The following is a 17,687-nucleotide window of genomic DNA, read 5'->3' on the forward strand; positions in this document are numbered from 1 at the left end:
GATGGCTATTTGCTGAATGCAAGTTGTTCTAAAATCAATCCCTGCTGTGAGTATGCCAGTTTGGAGGAAATGGAAAGGTGCTTCTTCTGAAGGGGAGAAGTTTCTTCCTCCACTTAACTCTCCCCAATGTGTTTTGTAAGAGAGGCTCAATGTTTTACAAAACAGCCCTTGCTGGAATCTTGGCCCCTCTCAGGCCTGGCTGGGAGCTGGGCATCTCTGCTGTAAGAGAGCTGACTGACGAGAATAGGGATGCCCAGCAGGAAGAAGGCTGAAGGAGGAAGGCGGCCAGCTCCTTCCCTGACTCTGGACCCAGTCCCAGCCACCGTGCTGCCAACTCCCTGAGCACCTGCCTGCCTCCAAGATGACCTGTGTCCATGCCCACCGTCCAGTCCTCCTGTCATGGCCTCTTTGGAAATGCAGTTCCTTCTTTCTGCTCCACACTCCCTACAACCTCATATGAATTAACTTCTTGCTTGCTCTTCAGACCTCAATTCCACTTCACTTTCTCAGGGAGGCCTCCCTGGATCGCTCCAGACTGAGTTAGACCCCTCCCCACCTTTCACACACCCCTGTAGCAACAGGTGCCTACAGAATCATCTTAAGTTGTTTTTGTTTGTTTGAGATGGAGTCTTGCTCTGTTGCCCAGGCTGCAGTTCAGTGGTGTGATCTTGGTTCACTGGAACCTCTGCCTCCCAGGTTCAAGCAATTCTTCTGCCTCAGCCTCCTGCTGCCTCTGTGGTATTTTCTCTCCCTATCCAGGAACTGCTTAGATTGCTGCACCTTGTTAGAAATTTTGGCTTGTGCTCTTTCTGCACCAGCCCTTGAAGAATCAGCCGAATGTCGGAAAGAAAAGTGCAGTGTCTTGTTGTAGAATCAGGCAAGGGATCAAGAGTTGTATAACCCTTATTTTCTTTTTAAAAGAAAATCTTACCAAGTAGGACAAACTAAGGTGCATGAATTAAGCAGGACTCACCTCATGATGGGGCTACAGTCGCTTCCTTTGTAGGAGCCTGAATTGCTACTGCTTGGGGAAGAAGGTGCATAACTGGGATGGATATTGACAGGGCTCAGCTGATTCCTGCACAGCATGGACAGAAGGTCCTTTTCCCGCGGGGATGATGGGCTGCTGCCAGGCTTGTGTGACGAAGCTCCATTACTCCGCCCATGAGGACCTCGACTGGGAAAAGCATGAAAAATGTTAAAATCCTTGGGGCTACAGATGCCCAAGGGCTAATGTCTTACTCCCTAAATCTAAGGAAATCCAATTTATGGAGTTGAAAGGGGCAATACAATTATTTGTGTAGACTTTTCTTCGGAGCGGCCTTCTTCCCACCTGCCTGGTATTTTCTCGCCTTGTGTCATCAACACAAGCAACCTCTCCCTCTGTTGTTCTTTCAAATAGTTTCTGGCCATAAAGCTTGTTTTGGATTACACCCAATAGCCTGCTAAGAACATACACAATGTAGAATATTGATTTAGCTCAGGTTTATTTTGGATGCTGTTTTCAAGATGTGGTTTTTGTTCTAGTCCACCTGTTTCAGTTTAGAAATATTTGCGTTTGGTTCACGTCAGGGTAAGAAAATTAATGTGGCTCATTTGGAGGATGGGGGAAGGTGGTAGCACATAAAGGAGGAGGAGAAAACAGGGCAGATAAAGAGCACGCATAAATGCATCATCGGTAATTTTGATCACTTAAATTTTTTTTTTCATTTCTTTCTAGCCCCAATGACTTAAGACAACCTTTGTCATTTTACTGCTGAAATACTGTAACAGCCCCATCTTGGTTCTCCTGCCTCTTGCTTTGCTCCCTCCAGTAGAAGGTTGGCTTGTGGCTGGAGTGGCCTTTCAAAACGGAGTCTGATTCAATGTCCTCCTCAAAGCCTTGCCATGGTTCCCCACTGCCCCCAGAACAAAGGCCAGCCTCCTTAAGATGGTTTACAAGGTCTAATCCCACCACTCCACCCAACCCCATCCTCCTCCTCCCTCTGCACTACAGCATTCCAAATGACTTACAGTTTCCTGAAGGATCCATGCTTGACCATCCTTAGGTTTTTGAACTCATAATCTCCTCTCTTAGAATGTTCTCTTTCTCCCTTCCCTAAGCCCCTGGATACCAGGATATTTCCTACTTTGAGACTGATGGGAACCTACTCTAAAGAGCCTTCTCTATACTCTTCCTTTCCTAGGCCAGTGTAGGGGCACTCCTTAATGCTCTCTAAAACTCTGTGCAAACTTCTACCATTGGACTTATCACATGGCATCACAACTGCATACTTATTTGTCCTTCCTGCTAGCCTAGGGCATCCTTGAGGGCAGGAACAGCCTGTTCTTTCTACCCTCCTACTTTTGATACATGGTAAGTGTTCCCTAAAGGACTGCTAAATAAATAAACCAGGTGTGAGTCATTGGCACTGCCACTTAGTAGGAACTTAGGCAAGTAAGCCACTTAACATGGGGATCAAAACACACACACACACACACACACACACACACACACACCCCTTTCCTACCTTCCTCACAGAATTGATGTAAAAATCAAATCAAAGAATGCATGTGAGTACATTCCACAAGCTATTAAGGGTGACTCAACTGTAGAGTATTATTAGATGATAAACTTGTTCAAACTTCACCGTTAATCCTGTTATAGAGATTTGACATCCACTAGTGTAAGGAAGCATCTTGAGAATGTTGAAATTACTTAAACAGGATAAAAATTCTATGTCAGGAATATTACTTGATGGCAAAAAAAAAAAAAAAAGAGAAAACAAGAGAGCTTTCATAGAGTAGTACTGCTTTCTGACAATCCTTTCTTTGCAATTTTAATTACAGCTGTATCCAACTGACATCTTAATGAGAAATGTGTGTAAATGTGAATGCAAAGGTGCGTGTGGGTATACTTGGCTTCGAAACCATGATTACTTATTTACAATCAAATATAATTTCAACTGGCTGTCAAACTTGCAAACCATACATAAATAAAACGTAACCCAGTTCTAAAGTTAAAGTTCTTTCCTTTTGAAATCATCCAAATGAATGCCGCTCTTCTCTTCGTGAGGACACTTTATATGGAACAGATGGGCTGATGGCTTTGTGACAAAACCAACTTCAGCAGCCCATGGTAGAAAGAACTTCATGAGTAGCTGAAAGGAACATGTACCCTGGTGTGCATTTTCTTTTCTATGCTTCAATTCTAAGTCTGGCATCAACCAGACTATTTCTTAATCTGATTATGAGAAATATGGACGACTAGCTATTACATGTTAGGCGGGAATGTAAAGAGCTGTCCCATATTTTGACCTGGGGAATTTTATTATGAGTTAACTGCCACTGAGGACCTTCTGTGACCCTAGCACTGTTTCGGGTGCTTTCTGAATATTGATCAGGAAATAAATTATCAGACACCTTGTAAGAGCTAACTTTTTAAAAAGAAGCAACATGCTTAAAAATATCAGTTCTCTTCATTTAGTAGTTCAAATGCTAACATATATAGGTGCAAACTCATTATAGGCGTTGATAGGAAACATTTTCAAAGGAGACACTGAGATTCCATGTTTGTCATGGCCATGAACCGGCAAACCCAATGCTGTCCTCTTCAGCCCATCCCAGATCCTTTGGTCTGGTGGACAAGAAAAACACAGTCCACAAAAAGGAGAGAAAATTCTGCTGACCTTGAACCCTTCTACAAACCTGAATATGTAACTAAAAGGTCAGAGACAGAGGAGTGTAGAAGAAACCTCACGAGTGACTCAGGTGAATTTCGATTCCCTGACCATGGTTCTGGAGCTCAGGTAATATCATTGTTATCACCATCATCATCACCACGATCATCACCATGATCTAGGGTTGAACTGTGTCACCCCCTGCAAATTGGTATGTTGAAGCCCTAAATCCCAGTACCACAGAATAACGGGGCTTTTAAAAAGTGACTGAGTTAAAATGAGGCAGTTAGAGTGGACCCTAATCCAGTTTAACCGGTGTCCTTATACAAAGAAGGAATTTGAACAGACATAAACAGAAGGAAGATGATGTAGAGACACAGGGAGAAGATGGCCACTACAAGCCAAGGAGAGGAGCCTCAGAAGAAGCCAACAGACATCTTGGTGTCAGACTTCCCATTTCCAGAACTGTGAGTAAATACATTTCTGTTGTTTAGGCCATCTAGTCTATGGTGCTGGGTTATGCAGCCCTAGCAGACTAATATAATCACTACCACCATGATTACCACCATAACCACCACCACCAGTAGCAGCAGCAACAGCAACAGTACCACGTCTCTTACTATTACTTTCACCCCTACTGACAAAAACCACCTTTTACCAACACTTTCACTGAGTTCTGGGCATCGTGTAAAGCACTCACATATATCATCTCATTTAACGCAGCGAGGTAAGATGCTATTATTATCCCATATCCCAAAACAGGAAACTGAGGCTTGGGGTCATACACCTGATAAATAATGGAGGTTAACCTCAATCCCAGGTCTGTCTGACTCCAAATCCCAAGGGTTTTCTTTTTCTATCTCATTTTTATCTTCCAAACAGATTCGTGTTTTAGTTAAGAAAGGCAATTCTTTAGAAATATCAGCAGAGTTGCCCTTCTATGAGACAAGATCATCTGTATGCCTTTAAAATTTTGTTTTAAAAATAACTTGTCAAAAATATTCTCACCAGCTCCACCTGTTCCTCTCATTTCCCAACGACTGACCAATCTTCCTGTTAGCCTTCCTTCAGGGAGCTAATTCTCCACAGAGAAAATTCATTCTCTACATGGGGAAGCAGCCAATTGAAAGGATCACAAACTACTAGAGTTTGGCAGGGATAGCAGGCTACTCTTGAGGAGCTGCCCACCCATACATGGCCCTCCGGAACACAAAATTTACGTGAAATGCCTGAAATAGTCCATGACCAAAATCTACCGATGGTACGCTGTGCCTCGGTGAGATTCTTTTATTTATTTACTTTATTTATTTATTTATTTGAAACAGAGGCTTGTTCTGTTGCCCAGGACTAGAGTGCAGTGGTGCTATCTTGGCTCACTACAACCTCTGCCTCTCAGGTTCAAGCAATTCTCCTGCCTCAACCTTCCGAGTAGCTGGGATAACAGGCACCAACCTACATGCCCGGCTAATTTTTTTTTTTTTTTTTTTTTTTTTGGTACTTTTAGTAGAGACAGGGTTTCACCATATTGGCCTGGCTGGTCTTGAACTCCTGAACTCAATTGATCCACCCGCCTTGGCCTCCTAAAAGCACTGGGATTATAGGTGCGAGCCACTGCACCTGGCCGAGATTTTTAAAAACTGAGGATAATAGATAGAACACTGCCATTTTTCAATTTTCCATCTATTAATTTTTGTTAAACTTTTGAAGTCTATTATTGCTTGGCTATAACAGATACTAATATAAGCATTCATCTGATTTGCATATAATTATATTTGGCTATTTTATGTTCAACATATCAAATTTTGATCACTTAAAGAAAGCATGAATTCTAGACTAGAATATTTTTTCTTAATCACTCTGTATTATTGACACAACCTTGGAATTTAACCACAAACACAAATTCCTTTGAAACATTTAAATTGGCTTTATCTACAGGCCTTCCTTTTTTCTTTTAGCCTTTCTATATTGTTTGATACTTTGTTCCAGGTGTATGTCATAATTTCTTGAACGGGTTGTATAAATGGCTTGTTCTCAGAGCAAGCCACATCTGATGTACACAGAATGTTTACATTCATGTCCTATAATCCCAGAGGCACTTTATTGCCAAAATGGGGGTGGTGGGTGGGGCTGGGGATAGAGCAATTGTGCTTTTTTACTGTGGACTTCACTCTTTCATTACAGGTTTGTCTGGCTTCAGCTGTATTTTTAATGATAAAGCTGTGCCCTGGGGGGTCTCAGGTCACCTTATAAACATCAGCTAAATCTTCGGCTCACCCAAGAGAAATAGAAAATATTTGCTTGTTGAGTCCTGGAAAGGTAGGCTTTTGGAAACTAAATAGATTTTCTCCAGGAAGAAACCTTAAAAATCACACAGTCCAACTGTCTTTTGGACACCATGGCCCAGGAGAATCAAGTGACGTGACAAAGTCAGAAGCCAGGTCCCCTCATGTTCCGTGGTTCCCTCCATAGCTTCCTTTAAGTCTCTGCTCAGAGCTCAGTTCATCACTGAGGTATCCTAGGACCTGCCAAGCTAAAATATATCGCAAACTACATTATCTCCTTCCCCTGAGTGTTTTTAAAATAATTATATTATTTTTCAATTTATTGTCCTTCTTGTCCTACTACAATGAATATAATTTTGTGGAGTTTTGTTTCCTCATAGTAGATGCTCAATAAATAATTGTTAAACGAATAAACAAAGCCACTGGTGGCAAGCACAGAATCCTGGGGCTTGCAGTCCCTCCCATTGAATGTGAATAGTGGCTCCCGTGTTTTCATAGTCCTCTCCACCAATTCAAATAATATCAATGGAGAGCTTCGGTTGATGTTTGCTATGCTCCATGCTCTGACTCAGCATTTTACTTTTATTAACTTGTTTAATCCTAACAATAAACGCTCTGAGGTGGGTAGGGCTATTTCACAGATGAGGCAAACGAGGCATGGAACGGTTAAACAACTTGCTCAGAGCCACACAGCCTGGAATTGGTGCTGGCATTTGAGCCAAGGCAGCCTGGCTTCAGAGCCCACACACCCAGCTAGTGTGCTCTATGGGGTGGCCACCATGCCTATGAACTTTACTACACTTTCTTCACTCCTTCCCCAGGCAAATGTTGGGAGTGGTCAGGGAGTAGCTGCTTCCTTCACAGAGGTTAAAAATGGAAACCCAGCTAGAGGAAAAAAAGGGTGAAGTCAGAGGCTTCACAGCTAAGAGACTCATAGATTCACAGAGAGGGGGTTGGGAGGGAAATGGGAGACCACTAGCTTCCTATGCAGGTGAGTACACAGGTGAGTGAGGGAAAGAGAGAAGGGACAGAAAGAGGAGTGAGCATAGAGTCAAGGGTTGGATGGGAGACAGCCATGGATGGCTAAACACAGGTGAGCCATGTGACCACAGTAGGCAAGGTAGGAAAAACTACCAATTTAAAAATCACTGTAAAAAAAAAAAAAAACCAAAAAGCCTAACTGAATAATAAAATATGAACGAACAGTAATCCGGGTAGTTCTACGGACGCATAGGTGCAGGTGAGTCACCTGTGTAAAGCGTATTAATTACAGAACAGGAGACGGTGCCTACTTGCGTGAAGAAGAAGACCGCTTGCTCCCCGCAGTCGACATATGGACCTCAGGAGCGGAAATGCTGCCTGTGCTGCTCGAGGAGCTAAAATCAGCTTCACTACCTGAAAAACAACAGGGGAGAGAGAAGCGTGAGGGAAAGGAAACCGGAGAACACGCTGGCCAGTTCCCTGCCTTCGAGGTCCCTGCTCCCTGCATTTGCACACTATTGGCAAGTGCCCAGATTCCAGAGTTTCCAGGCTCACAGTTTTCCTCAAAGCAGTCAAGAGAAGGCCCAGCACAAGGACATCATTTCATAAATACAGCTAAGATGCACAGTAAGGCTGGTTTCATATAGAGGCCGGTCTTCCTGCAGACACTGTCAACAGTGACCCAAGCGAGTCAAGAAATGCACTGTTCTCCCGTGTGTGAGGCTCTCACCCCACAACAACGGGCTCACCCTACTTCAAGCAAAAGAAAAAGAAAACGTAAATACTTATCAGTCCAAGAGCAGTTTTTCCAAGAGAGTTTCTCTTTGGGTTTCTGTAGTCAGCGAGTCATACTTCAATTTGGCACGTTAGGTTTGGAGACAGTTAACCAGTGAGAGGCAGTCAGGAAAGAGCAAAGCCTGGGTTCCCAGACTGCCTGCACTGGCACTATCTGAGAACTGACTTTCTCTGACTGCAGTTTTGGTTTTTCTTTAAGGAATAGATCCTTAACAGAAAAGCAGAAATTTAACAGTGATAGAACCTGTAAATTCCACTGAAACTTGGAATTTTAGCTTCAGAGTGGGATTACAGGTAGGGATGTTCATTAGTTTGCAAAGATCACATGATACTTTGAGTACAGACTACAGTTGGGTGTGTAATTATAATAGAAACATGCTGTGCAGTAAAATAATTTATATAAATTAATCCTAACAAAAATATGTAGTTCTAAAAGACTGATAATGGAAACATTCTCATACACTGCCTGGGGAAGTGAAGGGATGTGGAAGAGGCAAGCTAGAACAATGAGAAGAAGAAAAAGAATTTTTTAAAAACGTAAAGTACCATGTGCTTTTGAAAAATAAGTCTAGGTATACAGTTTAATCTGACCTTGTTGCTCAACTCCTACAACACAATTTGTGCCTCTTCTGGTCTAGAACCCAGAGCCAGCTCACATTTCTGGGCTGAAGAAAATATGAATAGCCTAAATCCTTGATTTTCTAACAAGCAGTGAACAATAATTATCATAATAATGACTATTTATTGAATGTTTACTAGGTCTCAGGCCCTATTCGCAATGCTTTCTATGCTATATATTATTTATTCTTGACATCTTTGTAAAATAGACATTAATCTCACTGTTTTACTATTGAGAAAACTGAAGCTGATTTGCCTGAAGCTTGTAGGTGATAAATTCTGTCCAGGACCAAATCTTCATACTACTTCTCCCATACTATGCTTTATCCTCAGAAAGGCAGTAGGAAGAAGCAGCGGAACAGGAGAAGTTCTTAGAGAAACTATACATTACCATCTCCCTAACAGGCCAACACGAACCACAGGTACAAGATGTGGCCAGACTTTGGCCTACTGGGGAACAGATTTCGCTCTCTGATGGGCTTTATTAGTTTTGCTAGAGAGGAAGGTAGGTAATCACAAGGTAGAGAGAAAAAAAAAACATCCTTTCCCTGGTTTCCAGGAGCTCTCAGGAACCCCAGCCTCCAGGAAGTCCAGGTCTCTAGGAAAGAGACCGAGAATGACCCATTAGCCAGATGACAGCAGTGACTCCTGGCTCCCAGCAGAATTCTGGGAAGATTAGCATGGCAGTGTATCAGAACTGAGACCAGCTATTCCTTCTGGATTGCACAGACTTTGTCTAATGATGTAATGAGCTCCTAGAAGCTTCCCAAACTTCATCAGTTGACTCTAAGGAATGCACTGGTTAAACTGTAGTAGTTCAATCTCAAGGATTCATGATTGGTAATGGAGTCCAGCAACATGAGATTCCTGACAGCCTAACTCAGCCAGCTTTGTTTGCTAGTAAATTATCACGTTTGTTATCCAATGATAAAGGTAGGCAATTTTCAAAAATAGATCCTGTGGTTACAGCCATCAGGTTTAAGATATTATTTTCTAATGTGCAATTATTCCTCTGAAACACTCAGCTTTCATTCCTTTCACAAAAGTCCATCAATTATAATTGAACCGCTTGCCTAAAAACAGAAATTCTAGAACAGGAACAGATAATTGTGGAAAATCCATTGTTACCCCATGGTGCTTCTGATCTGTGGTAATTACGTTCTGTGAACTAAAAGGACAACTTTGTTCTACGTTTTATTGCTACTGGAACTCAATATATTGACTTTTATGTATTTGCAGGGCCTAAGGTCACTTTGTTTCAGCACTTTCCTCTCTTACTTTCTGTACATCTGAAAGAGATTAGAAGGCACAATCGGGTCCCTGCAGCTGTATTCAGGACTATTTGAATAGCACGATAGTGAAAAATGAATATACTACTTCACAACTATTTCAGTTTATGAATTTAAAAAACACAAACTGGTTAATGCAGTGTAAAAATCAGTGAACGCTTTTTAAAGGATACACAGGAAAGCTAAATGTAATACATCATCTGATAGACTTCCTTCAATACTAAGCAAAATAACTAAGAGAAAAGCTGGAGACCTAATCACCGCACCACCATTTATCTATTAGCTGGCAACAAAGATACAAGGAAGGAGAGGCATTCTTTATTCATTTCCTTTAAACAGTGTATGCAACTAATGTATTGTTTTCAGTGCTCTTTTGGGTTATTAAAATCATGCACAGAGTACCTAACCTAAAAACATAGAACCTCGACTGGGCATGGTGGCTTACGCTTGCAATCCCAGCACTTTGGGAGGCCAAGGTGGGCGGATCACCTGAGGTCAGGGGATCAAAACCAGCCTGGCCAACATGGCGAAACCTCGTTTCTTTTTTTTTTTTTTTGAGACGGAGTCTCGCTCTGTTGCCCAGGCTGGCGAAACCTTGTTTCTACTAAAAATACAAAAATTAGCTGGGTGTGGTGGTGAGCGCCTGTAATCCTAGCTACTTGGGAAGCTGAGGCAGGAGAATCACTTGAACCAGGGAGTCCGAGGTTACAGTGAGCCAAGATGATGCCACTGTACTCCAGCCTGGGTGACAGAGCAAGACTCCATCTCAAAAAACAAAACAAAACCAAACAAACAGACAGACAAAAAGAAAAAACATAGGACCTCAGCTAGGCAGCCTGGATTCAAAGCCTGCCCCTAACCCGTATTAGGTGGAAAGTTTTAGCCAAGTTACTTCACTTCTCTGTGTCCCAGTTTCCTAATTGGTTAAACAAAGATGATACTCATAGCGCCTGCTTCATGGGTTTCTTGGAAACAATGAATGTCATCCTCATTAACAGTCTTTGTTCCTCATCAATATTGTTTTCGATCAGCTGCCAGGTTAGTGGACTGTTATTCCAGGACTGAACAGACAGGATGAATTTGATGACCTTGAAGATAATGCTCTGATGCCAAACATTTAGTGGCTAAGCATCCTGCTGCAGAAGGCATTTTTCCAACTCTAAAGAAGCTATGCCCAGTGACCTCCAGAAGTTCTGGCAGTTTTTTGTTTCATAGCACTGCTGAACTGTTTTGAGAGATATTCCTTTTATTTATAACGTTAGGATAATAAGCGTTCTGTGCATGTATGCTAACGCCAGGGAATTAGAAAAGGAAGAAAAAATGAAAACAAAAAGAATACGTGCCCAAACCGATAGCTAAACTGACTTATTTTTAAAGCACTGCCTGTAATCTGGTCTCGTAGGACATTATTAATTTTTCCTGTTTTCAAGATATGGAGCAGTCCTCATACATCAGAACACCACAGTATAGAGCAATCCTGAGATCTACTAAGCGGTATTAAGCCATTCTAAAACACTGATTTAAGTAACCCCAAACCCTCTCTTATCCTTTATCACTGCAAAGCTATCAAATTAATTCAGGTTGGACCACCTCAAATAGAGGCAGTAAATAAAAAATAAAAATAAAAAAAACCCACCTAGTTCCCACCCCTTCTCTCCCATCCTCCTTCTCCACCCATCCCCCCAAAATACACAGATTTTTAAATTTACAGGTCTCCAGGGAGGAGAGAGGAACCATTTTCACTGAAGCCAAGCACAGCTATTAAGGAGCAGCAGAAGCAATTATAAAAGATACTATTAAAAGAAGCTGCTCTAAAGTACATTCAGTAGAACTGACTCTTAGCTGCTAAGGCTTGGGGGGCCCAGCCAAGGAATCCAAGAAATGCTTCACAGCCTAAACAGGGTTTTTGTTTTAGTTTTTGCAAAATTACTTTCCTAAACCCCGTATAGGTATTTATCTCAGAAAGGGAATATTTAGTTAAATGATCAATACATTGATAAGATACATATACAAGTTTTCTGAATTTGAGAATAAAAATATTCTTGAAAAATTGTAAATGTAATTTCCATTTATATCATAGTTTCAGAAAATAGTTTTCTTCATTCTGATTGATGCTCAATTGATGGAACTGCCATATACTTAAAATCATACACACACACACACACACACACAAACAGCTAAACACAAAAGAAGAGAAGTTCAAACTTATAAAACTGCTTATGGGAAAATAGCAAGGTCAAAGCCAAATAGATACACTGAAAAAATATTTACAACACATGATAAAAAGTTAATCTCCTTAATTTACCAAAAGCTCATAAAATTAGGGTTAAAAAAACCTAACAAAAAAAAATGGGCCAAGGACATAACAGGTAGATGAAAGAAAAAGAAAAAGAAATGACTGATACACATGAAAAGCCATATAATCTTTCAACGTCACTAAAAATATAAATGAAAGTAAGGAGACTTTTTCCATCTATCTGATAGGCAAAAGAGTCTGATAATACCAGCCCTGTTAAGGGTTTGTAAAAACAGAGTAAGAGTGTGAACTACGCTACATGCATAAAAAGGAAAACTGTACTGCTAGGAATTTATTCTGCACATAAGGACCCAAAAAGGCAACCTAGTTGTCCATCAATAGTTGTCCATTAAATCAGGTGGTATAGCAACAGCCTAACAGAATACTCCGCCATTGTGAAAAGGAGTGACATGATCCTGGGTGTGTCGAAGTGAAAAGATATCAAACACCTGTTATTAGATGAGAAAAACAAGATGCAGAAAAGTGGGTACTGCAAATCTGCTTTTTTTTTTTTTTTTGTAAATAAATCTTTAGATAATATGTAACCTGCTATAGGCACAGAACATTTTTCTTGAGGCATAAAATGATCTGTTAATAGCGGTGTCTCTTGGGAACAGGAAAGTGTGGATATAAAGAGACTCTTATTTTCATTTTATTATCTTTCTGAGCCATTTGGCTTCTCTAACCATGTGCACATTATTCATATTATAAAATATATATAAGAGTTCACTGACATATGAACAATCCATTTTTTCCCTTTAAAAATGTAAATTTTTTAAGGAAAATCTTTTTATAATAAGAGTAGTCACACCATATTATGTAGTATTAAGAGAGTTCTGGAGTTGAGACACCTGGGTTTGAATCTTGGCTCCTCTACTTGCTCTCTGTGGTGCCTTGAGGAATGAATTTACCCTCTCTCTGCCTTAACATCCTCATCTATAAAATAGGGATGAAGTTATTAAGTATTGCTAAAAGATTGTGGAAATTCAGGTGACACATGCAAAGAAATGAGAACAATGCCGGACATATAGCAAGCCCTCAATAGTACCATTTTAGTTGAAACTACTGGTACAGTGGCCCAAAGGCCAGAAGAAGGCTTCTCAAGAAAGGTCTTGATTACATCTATCTCTTAAAAAAAACTATAATAGGAAATGCTTTTTTCTACTCATACATTTTTAAATTACTTTTTACAAAAGATGGTTTTCCTTTTGCCATTGTTCAGCAAAGAGCATGTTTCTGTTTTTTAATTCTCTTTCTGTGTGTGTACAATAGGGTGTGTGTGTGTGTGTGTGTGTGTGTGTGTGTGTATGTACAATAGGGTGTCTCCAAAAAACCTGATTCTAAAAGAGACTCCCCATGGATGCCTCCAAAAAGTTCAAGAGTCTCTTGTGGTTTAGAACTCTGCCTTAAGAAAGTCCCAGGGAAATATGAGTAGATTTACTCTAGTTCTTATCTTTGCAGGGCCCAGTCTCCTGAGTTAGGTAGCTTGGAAGGTCTGAGAAAGGGAGGAGGCCTTAAGGAGGCCAAGAGGGTCAGAGGCAACGCCACCCAGTTCACTCCTGTACCTTGGGCTGGCTCAGCTACCTGTCTAAGCAGAAATACAGGCAACCCATCTGCTGAACAAGAAGAGCGCATGAGAGAAACGATAAGCAAAGAGGGTGTAAAGAAACCAGTAAACAAGGGGAAGTGAAAGTTTCTGACCAGAAGTAGCTATAAAGCCCAGCTTCACCTGTCACTAGTTGTATATCTTGACCAAGTTTTTTTAACTTATCTAAGCCTTACTTATATATGTATACACATACATTTTAAAAGGTTAATTTATTATTTATTTAGCAAAAAGTTATTGAGCACCTGCCATGTGTCAGGTCCTGTTTTAAGTGCAAAGATAATGATTCCCATCCCATTGGGTTGCTGTGAAAATGAATTGAGTTAATGCATAGAAAGTGCCTGACACACTCATAAATACAAATTTTAAAATTATTATTAATAATGCAGTGATCCCTAAACCTAACTGTGCATGAAGATTATCTGTGAAGTTTAATAATAGTGCAGATTTCTGGGAAACTCTCACAAAAATTCCAGTTCAGAAGATCTGGGAGGAGGGTGAGCCAGGCATCTGCATTTTTGATAATTACGATAGCTGATTGTGCAGCAGGTGGTCCATGAACCATATTGTGAGGAAGAGAGCTCCAAAGGTAAAAAAGGGCCTGGACTTTCTCTCCAAGTCCTGTCAAATTGCAAGAGCTTTCTTCAGTGTGATGTGAACAATGAGTGAGCAGAAACGAAGACAGGCCAGCGAAAGGATGAGGAAGAAATTCATGGACAAACTGCACAGGAGAAAAGAATTTAATTTACAGAATGATCTGTACCCTCACGGCTCTCCAGGAACACTTTCCTGGAGTGAATACATTATCAGAGGACTGGAGGGAAAGATGGAATGTACATAAGGCACAGGTTGTTTGAAACTGGGCCAGTTCCAGCCAAACTCATGTACACAAATGTTGGTTTGCAAAGCTACTAGGATACTTAACAGTTGGTTCATGGTTCAAAGTCCTCATAATCCTGTTGTAAAAGAGGAGGGGCCAACCAGTGTGCAGTTGAACATGTCAAACACCATCCAGCAGAGAAAAACATTTCACAATCCAGCATACGCTGCATTGGGGTTATTCCATCAGTGCCAACCTGGATTTTCCATGGCAGACATGCTTCACAGCATCAAAGGAACCACACACAGGCATTCATCATCTCCCACACTGACTCAGCTCAGGAACCACTCCAGTAGCAGGCATGTCCAACAGGCAGCCCTCCCCCCACTGCCTTTCACCCAACGGGGCTGGGAAAGGTTACATCCACTGTGGTCATAAACTTCATCCTAGCTCATTATCTTGGGGACCCAGTAAAAACAGAGCAAATCCTCCCTGAAGTATTTTCCAGACTTGAATATGTTACTTATCTTTGACTTCTTGTCAAATTTACTGAAGTGAATTGAATTTCTGCCCCTTTAAAAGAACTAGCTGGAAAGCCTGCTGCTTCTATTTAAGGAGAAGCATTCATCCAGTGTTTACCAAAATGAGATGCCTGCCCTCCTGTCTGGCAGGAAAACCTAAATCAGGAAGAGCAGTCCTAATGGTGGTGCTGGGTGCGGAGCAGGGGTGTCACTGCAGGAGGCGTTCATAGGGGAGGAAGGAGGTGATGAAGGGCTGGGAGAGAAAAATGGGGAGTGAGACACCAGGAAAGACAGAAGGTCAGGACGGGGATAGGATTTAAGTCTATGACTCAGTACAGAATATAAGGGAGAAGGAAAAGATGAGGAGGTTTTGGGAGTCACCTCATCCTCCACTCTTCTTCATCTCAGTGAGGTGGTGCTGTCTGCTTGCAATTCTAGACCACAAATGGAATAAAACACCCACTTACTGGGAAACAGATGACATAATTCACAACTCATTGCCAAGACATCCAATGGGGCCCTAAAATAATGTTGTTGTTTTTTTTAAACCTCATTTCTGTACTTAAACATGGCTTTTCTTAATTGACTCTAAGACCTAACAGCCTTGACCATTCAACCCCCATCTTCGTCCCCATTGAGTGACAACCTCCAGGGTACATCATATTCTCGACCCACAGGTTCCTTCCTTCCCTTGGCAGTGGCACTCAGAGTGTCAGGAAGGTTGCATCTGTTTCACATGTGGCTCACTCCCTGGATTTTCTCAGTAGCACTGACCTCCAACTCCACTGCATTTAAACAGAGCAGAGTTCCGACACCAGACTCGGCCATGCTCCCCTTCCAATATCTTGACGTGCTTTCACCCTCCTCTCTCTGTCTCACTTGCATTTTCAGTCTCCATGAAGTTATTTCTCTTTGCCTTTTTCAAAGTAATACGGTTTAGTAGTTTCAGTTACTAGCTGTGTGACCTTGGGAAATACAAGCTCTCCGGGCTTCACTTTTTTCTATGAAAGGAGAATAATAATAGTATCTATTTCATAGAGTTGTGTAAGAATAATGTAAGATAATATATGTAAAACATGAAAAATAGTGCTGGCACTCAGTAAACACTTTAACATTTCACTATTATTTTTATTTTTCTTCTTATGATTACCTTCTTTGAACCATATCTAGGTCCCAACCCATGTGAGACCAAAATCTGGAAGAACTTAGAACAGGGACATGGAATGAGGCGAGGCTGTTGTGTGGTGTGAGTGGCAAGAAAGGATTCAAAACAAGCATGAAAATAAAAAAAGAAACAGAAGATGGTCCTGGCAGAGGATGGTAAAAATTTTTCTTTTAGATTATAAATCAATGAGTAAGTCTTCCTTAGCTGTATTTGCTGAATATCCCAATTTCATAGGAAGGCCTGCAGCACACTAAGCAACAGGGAGCTAATGATCCAGACCTTCTTATAGAGTCTGTGGCTTACAGATAACACATGGTGAGAGCTGTTATCTCCACATTAGTTCATATTTGTGTGTTCCCCAGCTCTTTGCTAGCACATGTGGGCTGAGAACATAGTCCTGCCTTCAGAGAGAGGCAAATGTCCTAGGAGGGACACAAGTTAGGTGCTAAGAGAGGTCAACAATGGGAAAGACTCTTTCCTGCTGGAAGCATGAAGACTTCATGGAGGAGGCACACTGAACTAGCCAGGTTTTGAAGCCATTTACAACAATTCAGGACTGTAGCATGCAGAGCTATGGAGACAGCACGGGGTGAAGAGAACAGCATACAGAGATGGTAATGCAGAAAGAATCAGAAACAACAGCAGGCAATGAGGCAATAAAGGCAACTGGGAGGCAGGTGAATTTAAAATCTTCCTTAGACACAGGTCCCAGTGGTTGCCACTGGTCAAGTTAAGAGTTGCTCATATTTGACACATATTTGACACAAAATATCTTTTATTTTCTAAAATTCTCACTTTCACTTTTCTAAGAAAATATGCAAACATACTACCTTACTCAGAGAGGTGAAAATGAAAGAAAAGGAAGCACATATTTTTCCTATTCTAGGGATCCTACAGCCACAATTCTGTCTGAAGTGGTTCCCCTGACAACCCTTAATGGTCTACTGATCCGTGCCCTTCATGATCTCCATTTAGAGGTTGAACCTGCTGACATGTGTGAGGTGAGGAAGTGGCAGGTCAGAGAATGCTGTATGAAACTAAGCATGGAACTATTTTTCTATAGATGAGTGACATTTCATTATTCTTTCTGTGACCTAGAAAGCTGTTCTCTCAATGTATTTTTTAAAAGAATTTCAGATGCAAAGAACTGGATTAATCATAATTCTTAGTTTTTGACATTCTCTCATCATTGGCCCATGCAAGGCTATCATTAGTTTGTTTATTTACTGACTGCTCTGTTTATGTATTTATGTTTTGTTTATGTTTAATATAATAAATAAAGAAACCACCAACCCATCACAAAAACTAGAACAGTGACACTAACTTACATCCACCTATGTGGTCTTCCTTCATCTTATCCCCAGTTCACCATTTCCTTGCGTTCACTTTTACAAAGAATGATCACATCTATATATTTTTAAAAGGTAGAATTTGAGGATTTTGGTTTTATTTGTTTTTAACTTTTTAAAATAAATAGGTTATCATGATGTATATAAAATCTTTTGGGACAATTTTCATTCAATATTATGTTGCTAAAATTCTCCATATAGTTGTAGTGCATTCATTTGACTGCTATATAATATTAGAGTGTGTGATTTTTATCCATAATTTATACTTCATTCTCCTGATAATGAGAAAATGAGTTGACTTTATTC

The 17,687-nt window shown here is 40.8% G+C and overlaps 1 protein-coding gene across 11 annotated transcripts in view; it reads right to left on the reverse strand.

Moving 5' to 3' along the window:
• Nucleotides 1-17,687, reverse strand: part of SYBU (syntabulin) — a 115,511-nt gene that overhangs the window by 4,612 nt on the left and 93,212 nt on the right. For all 11 annotated transcript variants that reach the window (XM_008001376.3, XM_008001375.3, XM_008001382.3 and 8 more), the window contains 2 exons: nucleotides 7,234-7,336; nucleotides 974-1,177 (listed from right to left, as the gene is read on the reverse strand). In XM_008001376.3, coding sequence (XP_007999567.3) covers nucleotides 974-1,177; nucleotides 7,234-7,336 — 307 coding nt within the window. The remainder of the gene's footprint in view (nucleotides 1-973; nucleotides 1,178-7,233; nucleotides 7,337-17,687) is intronic.

The sequence above is a fragment of the Chlorocebus sabaeus genome, chromosome 8 (assembly GCF_047675955.1).
Source record: "Chlorocebus sabaeus isolate Y175 chromosome 8, mChlSab1.0.hap1, whole genome shotgun sequence".
NCBI lineage: Eukaryota > Metazoa > Chordata > Mammalia > Primates > Cercopithecidae > Chlorocebus > Chlorocebus sabaeus.